The sequence below is a fragment of the Artemia franciscana genome, chromosome 1, assembly GCF_032884065.1.
Source record: "Artemia franciscana chromosome 1, ASM3288406v1, whole genome shotgun sequence".
Taxonomy (NCBI): Eukaryota; Metazoa; Arthropoda; class Branchiopoda; order Anostraca; family Artemiidae; genus Artemia; species Artemia franciscana.
Window position 1 is genome coordinate 40299704 of NC_088863.1, and position 19476 is coordinate 40319179.

At 38.3% G+C, this 19476-nt stretch overlaps 1 protein-coding gene across 4 annotated transcripts in view; it reads right to left on the minus strand.

The window, feature by feature from the left end:
- Nucleotides 1-19476, minus strand: part of LOC136029544 (phosphatidylinositol 4-kinase type 2-alpha-like) — a 105584-nt gene that overhangs the window by 16068 nt on the left and 70040 nt on the right. For all 4 annotated transcript variants that reach the window (XM_065708042.1, XM_065708017.1, XM_065708034.1 and 1 more), the window contains exons 7-8: nt 5458-5676; nt 2217-2444 (exon numbers count right to left, since the gene is read on the minus strand). In XM_065708042.1, coding sequence (XP_065564114.1) covers nt 2217-2444; nt 5458-5676 — 447 coding nt within the window. The remainder of the gene's footprint in view (nt 1-2216; nt 2445-5457; nt 5677-19476) is intronic.

Below are 19476 nucleotides of genomic sequence, written 5' to 3' on the forward strand. Positions count from 1 at the left end.
AAAGGAGAAAAAAAAAGAAATACACTAAATCAAATAATTTACAAAATACCAAAATACAACCAAAATCCAATAACCACCTCAAAAATCTCCAACATTCCTAGAAAATTCCAAAGACTCTTTTTAAAGATACCAAAGGTGTTGCAGACTCTGGAAGCGTGTTCCAGATCTTATTATAGGCTATCAGGGGGTTGAAGTCAAACCGAACTCATGAAGTAGGAGGACTCTGTAGATTGTTGGAAGCGCGGAAATGACAAGATAGTATATTAGAAATAAACGATATATTCTTGCATGGGGCAGCAGTAAGGTGAACATAAGAATGTAGAAACGTCAAAGAAGCACGCAACAAAAACAAAGAGATTTCAATTCAAGCAAGAATTTAAATGAATAACGGTTGTTTTCTTGAATAATAGTCCTTGCATTATCATAAACGTTTTAAAAGTGGCTTCAGTGACGAAGGAATTATTGACATTAAAAAAACAGGACAATATGAAACATAAGACTGAACTAGGCTGAAGAAAAGGATTCAAAAATTGACCCTAGAATAATGTACTTTAGTCTTCTAAGAATTCCGATACTCCTAGACAATTACATCTTGATGAAGTCAATACGATACTTAAATGAAAAATTTCATCAAGCGAGATAAGTAGGATTCGAACATAACGGTCCTAAGGCCTACTTAGAGAGCCTCTTAATAGTTTTATTTTATTTAAGCCAGGGCAAGCCTATGACACTCTTGAAAAATTGAGAAAACATGACTTCCTTATATTTAAAGCAAGGTAGTTTACAAAAAACAACTGGATAATTATTTCAAAAAGGGCTGACGTCTTTGACCGCACGAAGAAAATTTTCTATAGTAAAATGGGGACTTGGGCTTTCAGCAAATCGAATGGTAAACTCTTCTATAAACTTTGAACAATTTAAATCGAGAATCACCTAAAGAAGGCTTAGAGGACCTGTAAGCCTTCCAACAAAGATTATTTTTCTTCTTCCCCGTCTTAAGGAGTCTAGGAGTCATCGAAGGATTTAATGAGGCTCTTCTTTTCGATGCTGGGTTGAACTGGGACGCATAACATGAACTAAAGATAAATTATTTCAATGAATCGTAGAACAAATTGAACACAGAATTTAAATCCTATTCAATTTCAATGGTATTCCACAAATGATGGGTCAACCGCGACCTAAGAAGAGCCAATTCCTGACAGATAAATTTTAAGGAAGAAATTTAAGGTCTGAAATAACACTCGTCACCCTACGATTTTGCACCAACGTCAACAACGAAAAATATTATCAAGCAAAGAATCAGTAGTGTCAGTTACCCGAGTTGGAATACATGCATAAGGCAATGGTCCACAAGTGCGCAAAGCTGAAAGAAAATCCGAAGAAAAGGATGATATCGGTCACACATACTATGAATAGAATCAATAATACGAAAGAAAGAGGGAATAGACCCACTAGAATACTGGCATATATTACCAAGAATTAAAGTTTTAGCTTGGGCTTGAACATCAATAAACATAGATTGAAGGTCCCCTCTTCGTCTATTGACAGGTTATGTCTTACAGAATACAGAAGATATCCCGAAACAGAGAGCAAAGCCATTTTTAACCAACCAATTACTTACCAATTTACTTACTTCATGTTACAAACAGTGAGATACAAAAGAATTCGGTTTGTGAATCAAGGAAAGTCTCATAAAAAACAATAAAATACAGGTAGCCACTACCAACTATAAGTTTCCACTAACCAAACGAAAAACAAAGACCCTGAACATTGAGCTGAAGCACAGATTATCCACCACATCGTTCGGATACTCAATCTAAATCTGAAACTTACTTAATAACAACTAAAAAATTGGGATTTGATAGTAATTTATTAGACTTACCTAATGAATTATTTATCATACTAATAATATCAATTGGGCTATTTCGGAGCTGAAGTAGTCACTAAGTCCAAAGAAAATGGATTTTTTAATGTTTTGCTAGAGCTTGATTTTCCCATTTCATCATGGATCCTAAGTATCTTCATGCATACAAGCATGCACGACGATTACAAAATAATACAGTAAAATAGTAATGAAAATAAAGCGATAGCAATACGCAAAAAATCTTTCTATTAATCCATGAATAATCGAAAAAAAGAAAAAAAAAGAAGAAGAATAAGCAGAAAAAAAAACCAGCATCTGATGTTGCCTTATTTCACAAAGACAATATACAAACCTTAAAAAGCCTATAAAGTTCATCACATAGGTCTTGCACACAGTTCATATCAGATATAAATGGGAGTATCGCATCTCGTGTAGCTTGACTAAATGGAATTTTGGCATAAGGAAGCCAAGCCCAGTAGAAAGGATACGTCCGCCAGGAATCTGGATGTTTGAAAGGAAACGCCAGACCATTATCTATTGCTGCTATCCTTATCACAGCCGGTTTAACCTCTCTGTAATCCTAAAATACAAAGCATGTACAGGGATCTTGTGTTTCGGCAAAGTAGAGAAGTAGCAAGAAGGAGGTTAATCGGGCAAATGACAAGGCAGAGTTTATTAGACCTAGCTTCCGTGGAACCTGAAGATTTCTAGTTCTCATATATATATATATATATATATATATATATATATATATATATATATATATATATATATATATATATATATATATATATATATATATATATATATATATATATATATATATATATATATATATATATATATATATAAATATATGTATATGTCCAAATAGTAAAAAAAAAGAAAAAATATAGCAATATATATTTTTGAACAATATAAAGGCGAAAGTTCGACAATCTAAACCGTAGCACATTGCGCACTTTTTCTTTATTTAAATGTAGAGAATCGCGTTGGCAGATATGGTGCTGGATGTCTCTGACTCCACGAAATACCCGATTTGCACCATCGTCCATCTACTTTTTGAAAATTTTTACCTATTTCTCTTGTCTGTCCCCATTTTCATCAAACAAGTCCATCCATCCCCATAAAAAGAAAAAAGGCATGGAGTCTGAGAATTTCTAAGATATATTTAATTTTTTTTTATAATAACAGCAAAAGGTATATAACAAATACTATTACAAAGTACATGATAGTCCAGTGGTTAGGATACGAAATTGTGGTTGTTATAACTCAGAGTCGAGTCTTTTATATAGCATTATAATTATTTTTTATAATATGTGTTCGCTTCCCAGTGCCCAGAAAAAAGTAGAGGACGAAAAGATAAGCGATTTTTTTATTGTTTGAAGTGGGGGATTGTAATTATCATGTATACAGTTTTTAACCAATATGATTGCAATGGTGCAGTTTTAGCGTGGTGTGGTGTACAACGGTACACGCTAAATCACAATTTCTACTTCAAGGAAGAATAAAGCAATCAATTACCCCAGGTCGTAGCATATTGCTGTAAGAAGCAGCCGATGAAATCTGTGACCACTTTAGTATCACGTAGTGATTATTTGTCGCTTAAAGTCTTGGAAAACATGCTTTCAATCATCAGATCATCTGCTGTACTTATTCATTCAGTGTACAAAGTATGAAATTTTTTTTTACTGTTCCAAGGTCGCTAGAGTTATACCATCATTCAAAGGTGGTGATAAGAATTCCATATCTACCTATTAACCTACTTGTCTTCTTCCAGTGTTAAGTAGAGTGTTTGAGAAGATAATTAGTGCTAGACTGGATGAGTTTCTTGAGATTTGGGGACTTCTAAGCTCTACCCAGCTAGGGACCAGACAGAGCTGTTTTTGGTGATGGCTGTAAATAATACTCTGGCTGCTGGATGAAAAGTGGCTTCAATTTTCTCGATATTACGAGAGCCTTGATTGAGGTAATCATGGCATTTTGTTTACAAAACTGGATAAGTGGGGAATCGAAGTGCTTTTTCGAACCCTTTAGAGGCTTTGCCTTGCAAGCAATTTTTATATGCGAGTATCGGTGGTGCTATGTTAGGTACAAACAAGCTTGAAAGTTGTGTTTCACAAGGGTTTTTGCTCGGACAAAAACCATTTTTAATATCTGTTGATGACCTATATGGACCTATGGGTTGTTTATCGTTTGACCAGACTTTTCCTGTCAGTAAATTTATAGAGTAAATTATTACACTATTTGTGGACGCTGTGCATTTTAAAGTAGCAGCGAAGACAGGAGCAACAATCCATGAAAAGCTTATTATGGCTAAGAGCCCAAGAGAGAAATGGATAAGAGCTAAAATACACGGGTCAAAGATACCAAACCAAAATTTCTAGTATAGGGAAGAAGGCCCAATTACTATCGATAAATTAATAAGTAAGACTTGGCGATACTTAAATTGAACGAATAGAGCTTGTTAAACACTTTAAAGTCCTAATGGATTAATGCCTAAATCATAACAGAGGAGTTATGAAGTAAAGTTGCAGGGAATATTGGAGTTTTATGAGAAAATTTTCCCCAGTAATGTAATACAGTCTATACATTTCTCAACTATTCACCTATTGTACAGTAATGTTGTCTGGTCAGATATTTTCCCACCCCAATAGCTTCCTTTTGGCAAAATCCAGAACTCAGCCGTCAGATAGCTTTGTGGAGATCAAAAAGCTTTATCAGTGAGACCCAGATATGTTAAACGACATATTCTGCCTTATTGGAATTTCTAATTACTACTTAGTGTCATTCATATTTAAATAACAGCTTTTATTTGTGGCTAGTAGGGGTCTCCACGAACCCTTAACCTGTCCAGACACGAAAAAAGGATGCTCCCATGATGTAACTAAAACTTTTTTTTCCCTACTTGTCATGTCAGGCTCGGACTGTATAATAGGTTACCAAGTGATTTTAACAGAGAACAATGTGGCAAGTTGTGAAAACACGTCAACACCTCTGTGTTTTGGTTATTATAAGGTTTATTAGCGTTTTTTTCTCTCAAGTGAGATCAAGCATTTTTTTTTTTTGGAGATGGTAGTGACAGAACAGCAATTGTGAAGTTTTTAGTGTTTTTTGAAGCAATATACCAAGTTGGGTGACGCTAAGCCGCGTCACTCGGCTGTAAATAATATCCTTATTATTATTATGAAAATATTTCGGTCAGTTACATGTATCCCAGATGTGTCAACATGAACAGGAAACTAGTTACTTTTGAGTAGATAAAATGTGACTCCGGATAAAGGTATGTATTATCATCCTATTGATACAACCTCTTCGTTTAAATATAATCTACTAATTTGTACGTAGCTTTTAACATATGTCATATGCCGTACGTTAGCGTAGAACGCGAAATTTTACATATTTGCAGGAATACTGATTTTAAAAGCTTCAACGCATTTGACTGCGATTCCTATCAACACTATAATAAGAAACAAAATTTATTGCATTATTATTTCTTAGGAATTAAAAGGTACGTCTGAACGATATATATTCCTTTAAAGAAAAGGCATGGCAGAGGATTATCCGACAGAAATCGTAAAAAAACAACTTACATTTTCAGAAGTTTTCTCTGTTTCAGCTTTTACATACTGTATTAACCAGTTATCATTCCCTCTATCAGTGTTTCTTATAATATAATCCAAAACCACCAAACGCTCAAACTGCTGCTGAAATTCTTCCTTAACTGAATCCGAAAGTGGCTCCGTTTCAAACTTCCTAATCCAATATTCAGCATCTTTGTATCCTTCAACGAATAGTTGAAATGAACCAACCTAAAAAATTTAACACTAGAGCGTTATTCGTGTGTTACAGGAGGCTAAATTATTCCAATGCTTACCCATCCTCTTACATTTTTAAATGTGAGAAAACAAACAACAACACATTAATCATTTATTGAGAAGCATCCTAAAACGACTATCCCAGTCGCACAGTAAATTTACACTAGTAAAACAATTAGTTAGTGAACATTCTGGTAGTAAACAGAGATTCGAGGAAAAAAGAAAACAACATTGACTGACAGAGGAACAGAAATCATAGTTAGTATTTTCATCGCTTACTATTACAATATTCTAAATAGCTAACTCGTGTTGTCTCTACTCTTCTTCGTCTCTACTCTACAAAATTCTCCTTTCGTACAGCGAGAAACTGATCATTTCCGAATGTAAACTTTTGGGATACGATTAATTCATTCACAGTATTTTCTTTCAGTTTTAAGTCTGAAGTATTATATGACTTAATATCTACTCGTCTTCATGGCATTTGGTATTAACCAAGTGACATATAGCAATCGCAAATTCTGTCGGTCTGTCGGTCCCGGTTTTGCTACTTTAGGCACTTCCAGGTAAGCTAGGACGATGAAATTTGGCAGGTGTATCAGTAACCAGACCAGATTAAATTAGAAATAGTCGTTTTCCCGATTTGACCATCTGGGGGAGAGTGGGGGGCCCGTTAATTCGGAAAAATAGAAAAAATGAAGTATTTTTAACTTACGAACGGTTGATCAGATCTTAATGAAATTTGATGTTTGGAAGGATATCGTGTCTCAGAGCTGTTATTTTAAATCCCGACCAAGTCTGATGACATTGGAGAGGAGTTGGGAAACCTAAAATCTTGGAAAACACTTAGAGTGGAGGGATCGGGATGAAACTTAAGGATCTGAAAAATTAGAAAAAATGAGGTATTTTTAACTTACGAACGGGTGATCGGATCTCAATGAAATTTGATATTTAGAAGGATATCGTGTCTCAAAGCTCTTATTTTAAATCCTGACCGGATCTGAATACATTGGGGGGAGTTTGGGGGCAGGGGACCCTAAAATCATGGAAAACACTTAGATTGGAGAGATCGGGATGAAACTTGGTGGGAAAAATAAGCAGAAGTCTTAGATACGTGATATACATAATTGGAACGGATTCATTCTATCGGAGGGGGGGGGGGAAGGTTAATTCTGGAAAATTAGAAAAAAATGACGTATTTTTAACTTACGAAGGAGCGACCGGATCTTCATGAAACTTCATAATTAGAAGGACCTCGTAACTCAGATCTCTTATTTTAAATCTAAACCGGATCCAGCGTCATTGGCGGTGGGGGGCAGTTGGGGGGGGGACCCGAAATCTTAGAAAATACTTAAATCGGAGAGATCAGGATGAAACTGGATGTGAAGAATAAAAACCTGTCTAAGATACTTGACTGACATAACCGGACCGGATCTGCTCTCTTTGGTGGAGTTGGGGAGGGGATTAGGAAAAATGAGTTATATGTAACTTACGAAAGGGTGACCAGATCTTAATGAAATTTGATATTTAGAATGATCTTGGGCTTTGAAGCTCTAATTTTCAATTCCGACCAGATCCTGTGACATTGGGGGGAGTTGGAGGGGGAAACCGGAATTCTTGGAAAACGTGAAAATTGCTTCTGGACGTGCTAGGACGATGAAAATTCGTAGGCGTGTCAGGGACCTGCACAAATTGACTTGATAAAGTCGTTTTCCCAAATTCGACCATCTGGGGGGCTAAAGGGTGAGGAGAAATTAGAAAAAATGAGGTATTTATAACTTACGAGTGGGTGATCGATCGGATCTTAATGAATTTTGATATTTAGAAGGACATCGTGACTCGGAGCTCTTATTTTAAATCCTGACCGGCATTAAGCCTCTGATTTTCCTTTTAAATCAATCTATTGATTCTTAGAATTTTGTTAGAGCTCATACCATATGAGCTCCCGGCTCTTCTTGCCTCGTCACAAGTGCCATATGAGCTATTAGCTCTTGTTGATTTTAATATGGCTCTTTACTTTTAGTTGAAAACTTCCTTTTGGAAAGTGTTTGGCGTTTCTCATTATCTTATTTCTGTTTTTTAATTGACACAGTTTTATAAATGGTTAGGGTTTTCCAGTTTTTCTGCTTAATAAATAAAATTTTGGACCAAAATTAGATATTACCGGTAAAAGTTGTATATTAGTGAAAATATTTGATCAGCCGTAGATTTGTGCAACAGTTCTGAATAATATTTATACTATGGATTGAAAATATGACAAATTTCTAGTATTCTGTAGAGCCAAGGCCATCCACTTGAATTTACACACATGTTAACCTATCACTTTATTAAAAAAAACTTTTCATGTTCTTTTTCTTTAACTGATTGTTAGTTCAAATAATTAAATCTCAAGGTCATTTATAAAAGAATTTTGATTTATTATCTTAAAAAAAAATAAAAATCCGACGTCACAAATTAATATAACTACATTTATTTCCTTAAATTTTTTAGTCTTTATGGAGGTTCCTTTGACATATACTCTGAACTATTCAAGCAGACTGGCAAAAATATCCTGTGATTTTAAGCCATTCCTAGAAAGCAAAATTTGTAGGCCTAATTTCAGGCATTGCATTTCAATACAGATGAACAAAATGCTTAGTCTTCACTGAAGTCTACCAGGCCCTCCCTATATGCCCAGGGAATATGAATCGATGGATAAAAAACTGTTTTTTTTTTAACAATTACTTTGTAAGTTATGGTTGCTTTCTTTAAATAAAATGCTGGCTCAAGTACTCACTGTATTGCTTTTTACTACAGTCGTAGTAACTTAAAAACAGAGAATCCAGAATAAATCAGGTTTTCCATCATCAATAGATTCAAATTACCGCAGCTTGAACTTATTTCATTTTTGCACTAAGGGAGAATTTTAGAGTTTTTAATTAAGCAAAGCTAATCTAAAGCATACTTTAAGAACAAGTTAGATTTGATCATACCCAAAGAAATACACTATGCCCGGTGATAAGACTATAGGAGGGACAAATAAAAACATGATTACTATTTTCTGAAGATTCGAATCGATACAGCTTATTTTTTTCAAAAAATTCTAACTTTACTGAAATTTTCTTGCCTTGTCTATATCTAACTTTACAACTGATGGGGGAATGTCTATCCGCAGTTTTCCAATTCTGTGTTTAGGAGAAAAAAGTTGTTTGACCTTTCTGGGCAACAACTGGCCCAAATAAATTCTTTTGTCACAAATGGTTTCGTTAAGTCTCAGTCTACAAGTTCTGAAAACACTTTCTAAGCTTGAAACTGTTCCAAGACAACAAGGCATCGGCCCATTCCCTGGCTTTAGGGACTTCTTGGCCTGGGAACTGACGGTTGTTAATTTCGAACCGTGGACTTTATGGCACTTTTTTTTTCGGAAGATTCAATATTTTCCTTTCAATTTTTTCTTGTGCGCTGGGATTTTTTCGGCCCAAGCACTTAAAGATTTAAGTTTTGAGCTGATCAAAGATACAAGTGTTTGGTCTCTATTTTTGGGGTTATAGCCCCATAGCCCAAAGTATCTTTTATATTATGTATCTCTTGTCCCAAAGACTTGCGACTAAAAGTTTAAAGCGGATCAGCGACAATGGGATTTGGTCCGCTTCCAAACGCCCAGGCACTCCCCTAGATACAAAATATGGGGTCTTCTTAGACCTGGCAACAATCCTTGAAGGTTTCAAGTCATTCTGGAAAAGATTTGGTTATTTTTGGGCCACAATCTTAAGCGGCACATGCCTCAAAACTAAATTTTGTTCTTGATCATTTAGGTCTATTTGGCCAGGAACCTGTGGTTTTAGGTTTAATGTTGTTATTCGCCTTTTTAGGGCAGCATTTTCAGGCGAATCAATGTTTATTTTCCATTTATTATTATTATTATTTTTTTTTTAATTGGTGCAGCCTTAACTCCAGAACTTTGAGATATAAGTGCCGAGACAATTAGAACAACACATGTTCTGCCCCAAGTTTTTAGAGACCCATGCCCCCAATTGAAATTTTTAACTCCTTTAAATAGAAACTTATAGATGTAATTTCAAGTCCTTCAAAAATAAGGAGTTTTTGGTCATTTATGGGAATTACCCATATTTTTTCTTCTGCGATGAAATCCTCCCGAATCAAGGACTGAAGGATATGAGTTTTGGACCATTTAGAAGAAAATTTCTGCCCTTTTCAGACAAGGGCCATGCCTCAAAATATTGTTTTTTTAATACTAGGTTCCGCCTGATCTAGGGACTTAAATTCTGTAAGTTTCAGACTGATTAAAAGTCACCAGTTTTTCGCCCCCTTTCAGAGCCCTCTAACATTCTTACCCTCACAAAAAATGCTTTGGTACCCTTAGCTCATTAGCAGATTCTTCATATTTTCAAGCCAATCGGTAAAGTTTTCTGGATAATGTTCGAGTCCAAAAAAAAAAAATTTTCTTGTGCATTGGTTCCCTATAGCCCAGGTACTTGCATTTCCAGGTCCCCCAACATCTTCCTGATCTTAAACCAGAGATCCATCCTTGATAGTTTCAAAATAACACACCCATGATCAAACATGCCCCTTTTCCTCCTAAAAGCCTAGTCGTACACAATCGCCCTAAAAGAGGGCAGGGTAGGGGGTTGGGGGGGGGGGCTAGTTGTCCTCCAGTCACTTTAGCTTTGAAAAGGGACACTAAATCGTTCTAAAATAACATTATGTTTATGTTGATTAAGTGTATCACCCTAGGGTTATAGGAGCCCATCAAGAGCCTAAGAGCTCACCCAATAGTAACTAAAACTCTAGAAAACAAAAACTTGAAATCAACAGACATATAAAAAAATTGGCTTATTTTCTGATTCCAATATATAAAATTCGTTAAATTTTTACCCATCAAAAGCTACGGTCCTAAGAAAATTTGCCAAAGTTTCAAAAAAGGGGAGGGGAAGGGGGAGTTAATACTCCCAAAAAGTCAAGAAATCCAAATTAAAATCACCCTATCATATCTGACGCATCAGAGAGCTCTGGTGTGGAGGCTTCAAACTCCCATCTGCGAAAATGTGGATTTGTATTTTCTGCCAGCCGAAAGATCACGGATACATGTTAGTTTTTTCCTCCAGGGGGTGATCGTGTCAAACCAATGGTCTTGGAAGACCATGGGAGGGCTCATTCAAAGGGAAATTAAAATTTCTAGTGCCTTTTTTAAGCGACAAAAAAGATTGGAGGGTAACTAGCTCCCCTCCCACGCTCCCTTTTCCCAAAGCTGGATTTCGAGATAGCCATCCGATCTAAATTTTTCATTTGTTGGCAAAATTTTGCCACTTTGTTCAACATAGATGAAAGACCCAACAACTTATGGCTCTGGGGATGAAAGAACCCTCACGGCTACTAGGGAAAGGATGTAAGTTATGAAATTTACCCATTACTTACATATAGTGTTTGTTATTGGTAAGTATAGGTCTTACTTTCTCTTCGGCAGCTCAATGTCGCATGTGTAAATGATCCTGGGGGATTGTCCGAAGAAAATTTTCAGTAGGGTTGGAATTATCTGGGGAATTTTCAGTTACGACGGGGGGGGGGGGGGGTTCAATGGGTATTTTCACCGAAGATAGAATAGTCTCGGTAGGAGTTTATCTGAGAGATACTTTAGATAGAGGAATTTTCGTGGTGGGCGGGGACTTTCAATGGACGGAAACACGGATTTCCTGGCTTTACTTGAAAAACAATCAGATATTAACTATAAAAAAAAAGAATTTTTTTCAGCTGAAAATAAGGAGTAAAAACTCAATACGAACAGAGATCGTTCTGTATATGATGGGGCTACTCCTTCCCCAAATTTTTTAAGAATTCCTCCTGAAAGGCAAGGACCGTTTATCAGAATAAAAAGCTTTCTTTGAGTACAAATCCTTTTTTATCGTAATGAGCAAGGTATTAAGGAACAGGGGCGGATCCAGGGGGCGAGGGGGGCGATCGCCCCCCCCCTAGAGGGCTGTAATTTTGTTTTTACTGCACTTACGGAAGTCTGCATTAACGCATGTTCTAATTACTGTAACTAGACTATAAAACCTTTTTACATTACGTTCATTCCACAGCTTTTCCACTATCAAGCTAGCCTCGAGTAATTTTTGTCACCTCATAGCATAGCAACAGTTTACCCGGAAAATTTTAGCTAGTTCTCGCCTCCCTGTTCGATGTAAACATTGGAAGCGGGTGGGGTTGCAACCGGACCTGAAGTGTCAAAACAAACATTTTGTTCCAGTGTATAATGAAATTTGAATGTGCCTGTGTCACGAGGATTTTCGTCGTTTAAGCGATATTGATGTCGGGAAAAAACGGACAAAAGACGATTGACAGCTTTGTCATTTCAAAGTCTCGCAGAATGGAAAGTGTAACTGTAACTACAAGTAGCTCTTCAATTAGTTCTGTTAGAAATGGCGAACACGGGCAAATTCCTAATACTTTGCAATCTTCTGTTAACCCCGTTAGCGTTCAGAGTGATCATCCAGCAACACCCCCACCCCCTACCCTGTTTCCGGAAAACGATATTGGGATCCACAATACATCGGTACAATACATGCCATTGACGACCGAATAAAGTGCGAGCTTCCGGAGAGGCCATGGAAACTCCCGATTGGATGCCAAATGCCGTATTCTGTTCATTTAAAGCGGGGGAGACGAAAAAGGGTAGGGGAGACCGGGGCGCCTTCGGTCACGGGGTGCCTCCGGTCACCCCCAATAACTCATTTTGAGTTTACGTATTTTTATGCTAGATGGCACTGGGGAGGTTGTTTATCCAAGGCGGATGTCCGAAGAAAATTTCCCTCAGTTAGCTTCAGCCAGTTTAGCTGGAGAGAGTTTCGTACCATTTTTTTGCGAAAAGTAAGTTTCTCTACTTCTGTTTGAACCTAGCCTTCCCCTTCTGTTTGGCATGGATTTCGATGATTAAATTTGTATACACATAGAAATGATAGGACTAGAAGATAGTGGTATTTCTAAGGAGAAATCTTTCTCTGTTTTCGGGTCAGAAAATAAGTTTGACAAAATGGCGGCTGGGGCACCTTCGGTCAGTCCACGACGGGGCACCTTCGGTCGCTGACCGGAGGCACCCCAACCTGATGAATAACGTAACCTTACCAGTTTTAAGTTAAAGATAGGTCTCTCTACAATTCAATTGTGGTTAACATTGATGCTCCCAGCATAGAACTAAAGTGAGGTGTACCAAAAGAGTTTGTTACTTTCAGAACGAGAGAAGGGCAGTGATATTCCGCTGCATCAGCGAGTGTGTCCAAAAGAAATGAAGCCTGTAAATGACGCGCTCGGGCCACAGTGCATTTTCTTTGACGCTTGTTGGGTCGTGCTATTAAGTTCCACGAACTTATTACGCCGGAAATAAGTTCGTTTGTGTCTTCTCTTTTACTGTAGGTCATTTTTACACTGCCCAATTCGGTAAGTCTTAATTTCATTGTTTCTTCCAGATCATTGGTTATGGTTCGGAACAGAGTTCCAAAACGCCCGAAGGGTGTGTCAGATGAGGCTATGAACATTGCTGTTTCCAAAGTTTTGATGGACAAAGCTTCAATTCGTAGTACTGCAACAGCTTTCGGAATACCGAAATCAACCCTTATCGACAACGTTCGCCGAGCAAAAGAACTACGCGAGCAAGAGCAAGGGGGCATACCAGTGCCTATTCAAGCTGGGGTCTCTAATTCTGGAACCTCTAGTGGTGGCACATTCAATAGTGCTTTTCTTCCGACAAGAAAAGAGAGACTGTCAACTGCAAAAGTTTTCACGGCCAATGAAGAGGGCCAGCTTGCTGTTTATTTGAAACATTGTTCGAAAGTCCATTATGGTATGACCCTGATGCAAACACGAAAGTTTGCATATGATTATGCAAAAAGACTAGATACGAAAGTTCCTCACAACTGGGAAGAAGCACAGATGGCTGGGCCAGACTGGATGAAGGGCTTTATGATAAGGCAAGGTGATTTGTCTCTCAGAAAGCCAGAGAAAACTAGCTTAGCTCGCAGCTCGAGCTTCAATCGTGCTAATGTTGACAGATTCCTTGACAACTTGGAGGCTGTCCTGCACAAATACAAATTCACAGGAGAAAGCATTTGGAACTGTGACGAAACGGGGGTCACAACTGTACTTGACAGCCCCAAGGTGATAGCACAAACCGGTACCAAGCAGGTTGGTCAGGTTACCACAGCTGAAAGGGGTGAACTTGTTACTGTTTGTTGCTTTGTCAATGCTATTGGTGGAACCGTGCCACCAGTCTTCGTATTCCCCAGAGCAAAGTTCAAGGATCATATGATGTTTGGGGCCCCTGCAGGAAGTCTCGGCCTAGCCCAAACAACTGGTTGGATGACTGCAACATTGTTTTACGAGGCGATACAGCATTTCAAGAAACAAGTTCGATATCCCAAGGACAGCCCGGTCCTCTTATTGCTCGATAACCATGAGAGCCACATCGGTCTTGACGTTATCATGTACGCCCGTGCAAATGGCATTGTTTTACTATCCTTCCCACCCCACTGCAGTCATCGTCTTCAGCCTCTAGATATTACTATCTATGGACCACTGAAGTCTGCTTTGAAAAGAGCATTTCATGATTGGATGACTTCAAATCCGTTTCAGAGGATCCAGATCACCCATATTGCCCAGCTTGTAGGAAATGCTTATCCAAATGCACTGACCATGAACAACATCATTTCTGGGTTTTCGAAGCCTGGCATTTGGCCCTTCAACCGCAATGCTTTTTCTGATGAGGATTTTTATGCTGCGTCTGTCAGCGACCGTCCTAAGGCAGAGCCGTGCCCATCAGCAACAGAGAGAAAACCACCAGTATCGGATCTACTAGATCCTTGCCCGTCACCGTCAACTGCACCGGCAACACCAGCTGCAGAGATTCGTTACTCTAATGCTTTGACCCCCGAAGATGTCCGACCGTATCCAAAGGCATTGCTAAGGAAACAGAGCAATAGGGGCGGAAGGAAAAAGGGTGCATCGAGAGTTTTGACAGACACACCAGAGAAAGATAAAATTGAAGCTGCTATGATGGCTAAGAAAGCAAAGCAAGATGAGAAAGATGCAAAAGCAAAAGCAAGATTGCTGAAAAAAAATATGAAGAAGCCAACAAGTCAAACGAAAAGCAAGGGTCAGAAGAGGAAGCAGCAAACGTCTTTGTGCGATCAGTCGACTGATGAAGAATCTGTTGTTTCAGTTCATCTGGATGATGACACGGATGATAGTCTACATATCGGTGATGACGAGCTAACTGAGCCACTTGCACTGGGGACCCTTAGTATTGGCGACTATGTGTTGGTGGAGTTCGAAGGCAAGAACAGTTCACTGCACTACGTTGGATTCGTCAAAGAAAAAGATAACAGTGAAGTTTTTGTAAGTTTCCTTCGCAGAAAGGACAGTGATTCTAGCAAGTTTTTTTTCCCACAAGTAGTGGATGAAAGCTATGTCAATTTGGCGGATGTTAAGATGAAATTGCCCATTCCTAGCAGAAGTGGGGGTACGGCACGTGTCGCAGAGATGATTGAGTTCAGCGACGTCGATTTTTCACTTTTTCCAAGTCTCCGCTGAAAAGTGAAGTCGCTGAACTCAACCATCTCTGCCTCTGTATCAAAAGTGATGTCGAAAATTTCCTTCCGACAGTAATAAATGATGTGATTTTGTTACTTTGGCTTATTTTTACAAACAATAAACGAAGACATAAGTAAGCTTTGTATATTTAGCCATCTAAAGACAGGACAACGGAGGTAATTCGTATAATTGCAAGGCTGACCGAAGGTGCCCCAAGCCCGACCGAAGGTGCCCCGGGTTGGGGGCACCTCCGGTCAAAATGGGGCTTCAGCGGGATCACTTTTTTCTTACAATCCGGTTGAGTTCTAAGAAAACTACAAAATAGATTTGGTAGATCAAACGTTGCTCTTCCCTGCGTTCAGCAAGATTTTTCAAAATAACGAACGTAAAATTCTTGGTGGCTGGTAATCGAAAAAGTGACCGAAGGCGCCCCGGTCTCCCCTACTTGAACGAATCTCATTTGCAGAGTTTCCACTGGCTTGTATATTCTGCTGCCCAGAAAAGCCTTTTTTTGCAAATACTGCCCTCTTTTTGTAAATGGGGCTAGCGGGGTTTTAAACAGACAGGTTCCCCTACAAAAGCTGGTGACAAAGCCTGTCACAAAATTTGCTAAGTTACTGGGAAAAGATGGAGACCTGACAGTACATGATACTTCCCAGTACCATCATGACGCAGTAAAGGGTGGAAAGTCATTTCTAAGAGCCTACCATTCTCCGCACGAATCTGTAAATAATCGCGTCAATGAACAGCGAATGAAGCAAGTAACAGAAAACCGAGAGAGGCTTAAGCCGATTCTGGAATCAATCATATTTCTAGGAAGGCAGAATATTCCAGTGAGAAGCCATCGGGATGATGGCAGCTTAAACTTGGATGACATGCCGCTTTCCAATGAAGGAAACTTCCAAGAACTACTACATTATCGTGCTGAAAGTGGCAACAGTAAATTAAAGGAACAACTGAAAACATCAGGAAAAATCTACCTACATCAGCAAAACAACTCAAAACCAGTTGATTGACTGTTGTGCGAAAGAAGGTATAGGTGTCATTCTAGAAAGAGTAAAGTCAGCAAGGTATTACAGCATCATTTTCGATGAGACAACAGATGTGTCCATTCATCGCAACTTAGTTTAGCTCTCTGTTATGCCTCCGATAACCATAGACGCGGGGACTTCATAGGTTTTGTTGACGTTCATCATGCCACCTTTGAACCTTCCACTGCAGACAAAGAGCCAACTGTCAAAGGAAAAGTGATTGGCCAGCTAGTTCTAAGCCTTTTAGAAGAAATGGGTTTGAATTTACTCGACTGTGTTGGAATCAGTACGGATGGGTGTGCAATGATGGTATCAAATAACTGTGGTGCTGTAGTTGAAATTCAGAAAAAAGCTAAAAATGCGTCTCGTTGTCCCTGCTTTAACCACGTTCTGAACCTTTCTTTGTCAAGAAGCTCAGTTGTGTCGAGCATCAGAAATGCCATAGGCATTATAAAAGAAGTTGCTGCATTTTTAATGCATCTGCGAAGAGAAATTACGTCTTGAATAAGATTCTAAAAGCTCAGCTCACGGGAATCGGCGAGACGAGGTGGATCGAGCGACACGGGTCACTTATGCAGTTTGTGTCCGAACTTCCAAAAATCTTCCAGGCTTTGGAACACATTAGTCACTGGAGTGAATCAGTGACCGCTCCGAAGGCAAAGACGCTTGTCACAGCGTTACACAGTGCGAAATTCGTGGTTTCCCTTCAATGTCTACACAGTATTTGCGCTCTAAGCTTGCCTCTTAGTCGGCTATTCCAGAAGAAGACTTTGGACTTGGGCGCTGCCGATGGCCACGTTTCCGGTGTTTTGGATGTTCTAGCAAAGCGATGGGAAACGTATGACGAAGAGTTCGCATTAGTATTCGAGCAAGTAAAAGAATTGTCAGATAAAATCCAATTGGCTGTTGAAGTTCCAAGGATTACACAAAGACAGGCTTATCGAAATAATTCTCCTCATACTACGCCTGAAGAATATTATCGACGTGTTGTTTTTATACCTACGCCCGACTCAGTTATAAGTGACTTAAAGAGCCGATTCTCAAGAGACACGCTGAAATCTTTCCGGTTAACCGTACTGCTGCCATCAAATATTGTGAATTGTACTGATGATTTGCTGCAATCTTCTGTCAAAGAGATCTCTAGCATGTACGGTCAACTTATTGGCTTAACCGTGTCGTCTACCAGGGCAACACTTATTTTGGCAGAGGTGCATGTGTGGAGAAGTAGATGGCTTCGAGTTAAGAGAGAAGGAGGAATTTTTCCTAGTTCAGTGGAAGAAACTGCCAAGGAATGTGACAGACACCTATATCCTTATGTCAGCTCACTTCTTGATATTTCTATATCTCTCGGCATGTGCCGAGCGTAGCTTCTCAACTTTACGCAAACTGAAAACCTGGCTCAGGGCACAGATGGGGCAAACTAGACTCAGTGGTTTGGCCCTCCTTAATGTGCACCGCAACATCGATATCAGCATTGACAGAGTAATCGACAGGTTTGCGAACAGTGGAGCCAGGAAGCTTGAATTTTGCTTGTAAACAGTTGTCAGTTGATCAAGTACAGTTTTTGTAATCATTATTGTAATATATGAAAACCACATTTTCGTTAAACAAGAGACCACCAGGGAAACTTAAAACGTGAAAAATAAAGACAGCCTTGTGGCCGACAAAAAGGACACTATCCCCACTCTTTTCGGTAAGAATCGCCCCCCCCTAGAACGAGAGGCTGGATCCGCCCCTGTTGAGGGAGGAGCGCATATTCAAATATACGGCAAGATCGCCAAAGTGACCTAGCAATTTTTAAGTGTGGAAAGAGAAGAAATTGAAATGATCAAGTTTGATGATACTATTAAAAAATTTACTTCATCAAAAGCAAAGAAAATTTATTAACAGTAATTACTTTTATTAATGTATCATCAACAAATTATTATTAAATATATGTCTCTCCTTAGAGATAATAAATATTTACTTTTTTATTGTTTTAAAACTGCGTCTTTTTTAAATATTTCTTTATACATGCCTAAAATAAATAATTCATATATTTTGAACTAGTTCTAGATGATCATGTACATTTCAAAACCTAGTCTTGTTTTCTCAATTATATTTTTTATCAAAATTTAAAGCCTAGCTTGAGGCTATGACTTTAATTAGTTCACTTTATTTATTAATTTGCAAGCATATTTAACATATAATATTATGTGGTTTGTGGGAAGGGGACTAAAAAGCTATTTTACTATGGGCACGAGTTGAGCTCGTTAGGTCACTGCTACAGAGTCTAGAGAAGAGTTATTACCAGAATATGAGCAAGAGCCAACAGAATAAACTACAATAGAGGAAACAGTAAAACCTAAAACAGCGCTAAAAACCAAACCCATAGAAGAGCCAAATATTATTTCCCCCGTTGAATGATCTATCATAGATTTTGGAGTGCCCAGTCCCCCTTAAACCGACACTTCTTCAACTGCCGGTAGCTCAACAGCCCCATCTATAAAGCCCGTTACTCTCTTCATATATCCTAATTTTTTATGTCAAATTAGTTCATTATGTTATCCACCATGCAATTAGACGAATAAATTCAATCTTTCGCACACACGGATTAGTTCTAGAACAAAACCTGTCATTGGCTAGACTTTCCTTTCAGACGGCAAACATGATTTTCTCAAAAATGGAAATGAAGTAAAGAGGGAAATCAGAAAAGTCCACAAGAAAGATCAAAAACTGATGCTTAGATATAAAATATATTTTATGGTCTCACACCGAGTTCATTCAACATTTCACGTTTGAAAACATAAAGCTTAATTATCAGAACTTCTGAAAAATACAGCGACGAGAATTCAAGTTTTGAAACAAAATAAAAATCCAAAGTTTAACAACTTAGAAAATCAAAACTTTTAACAATTGCGGGCTTTAATAACTCATTCCCACATATACTTATAAAATTCCATCGGTGGCTGCCGTTCATCCTGCACAATTCAACCTGATATCCGTTTAAGGCATGAGAACCAAATACTAGGGACACGAAACTTAATCTTTGGTATTTAATCTTATTTCTTTGTGAGTATGTAATTGGTAGTAGTATTTAACTCGATCCGTTGTTTCTTCTTTGGGTAGTGCTTAAAGCGATCATTTGCAAAGTTTTAACTTGACAGTCAGGTCACGGAAGAAATGGGGTGTTCTGGAATTATTTGGA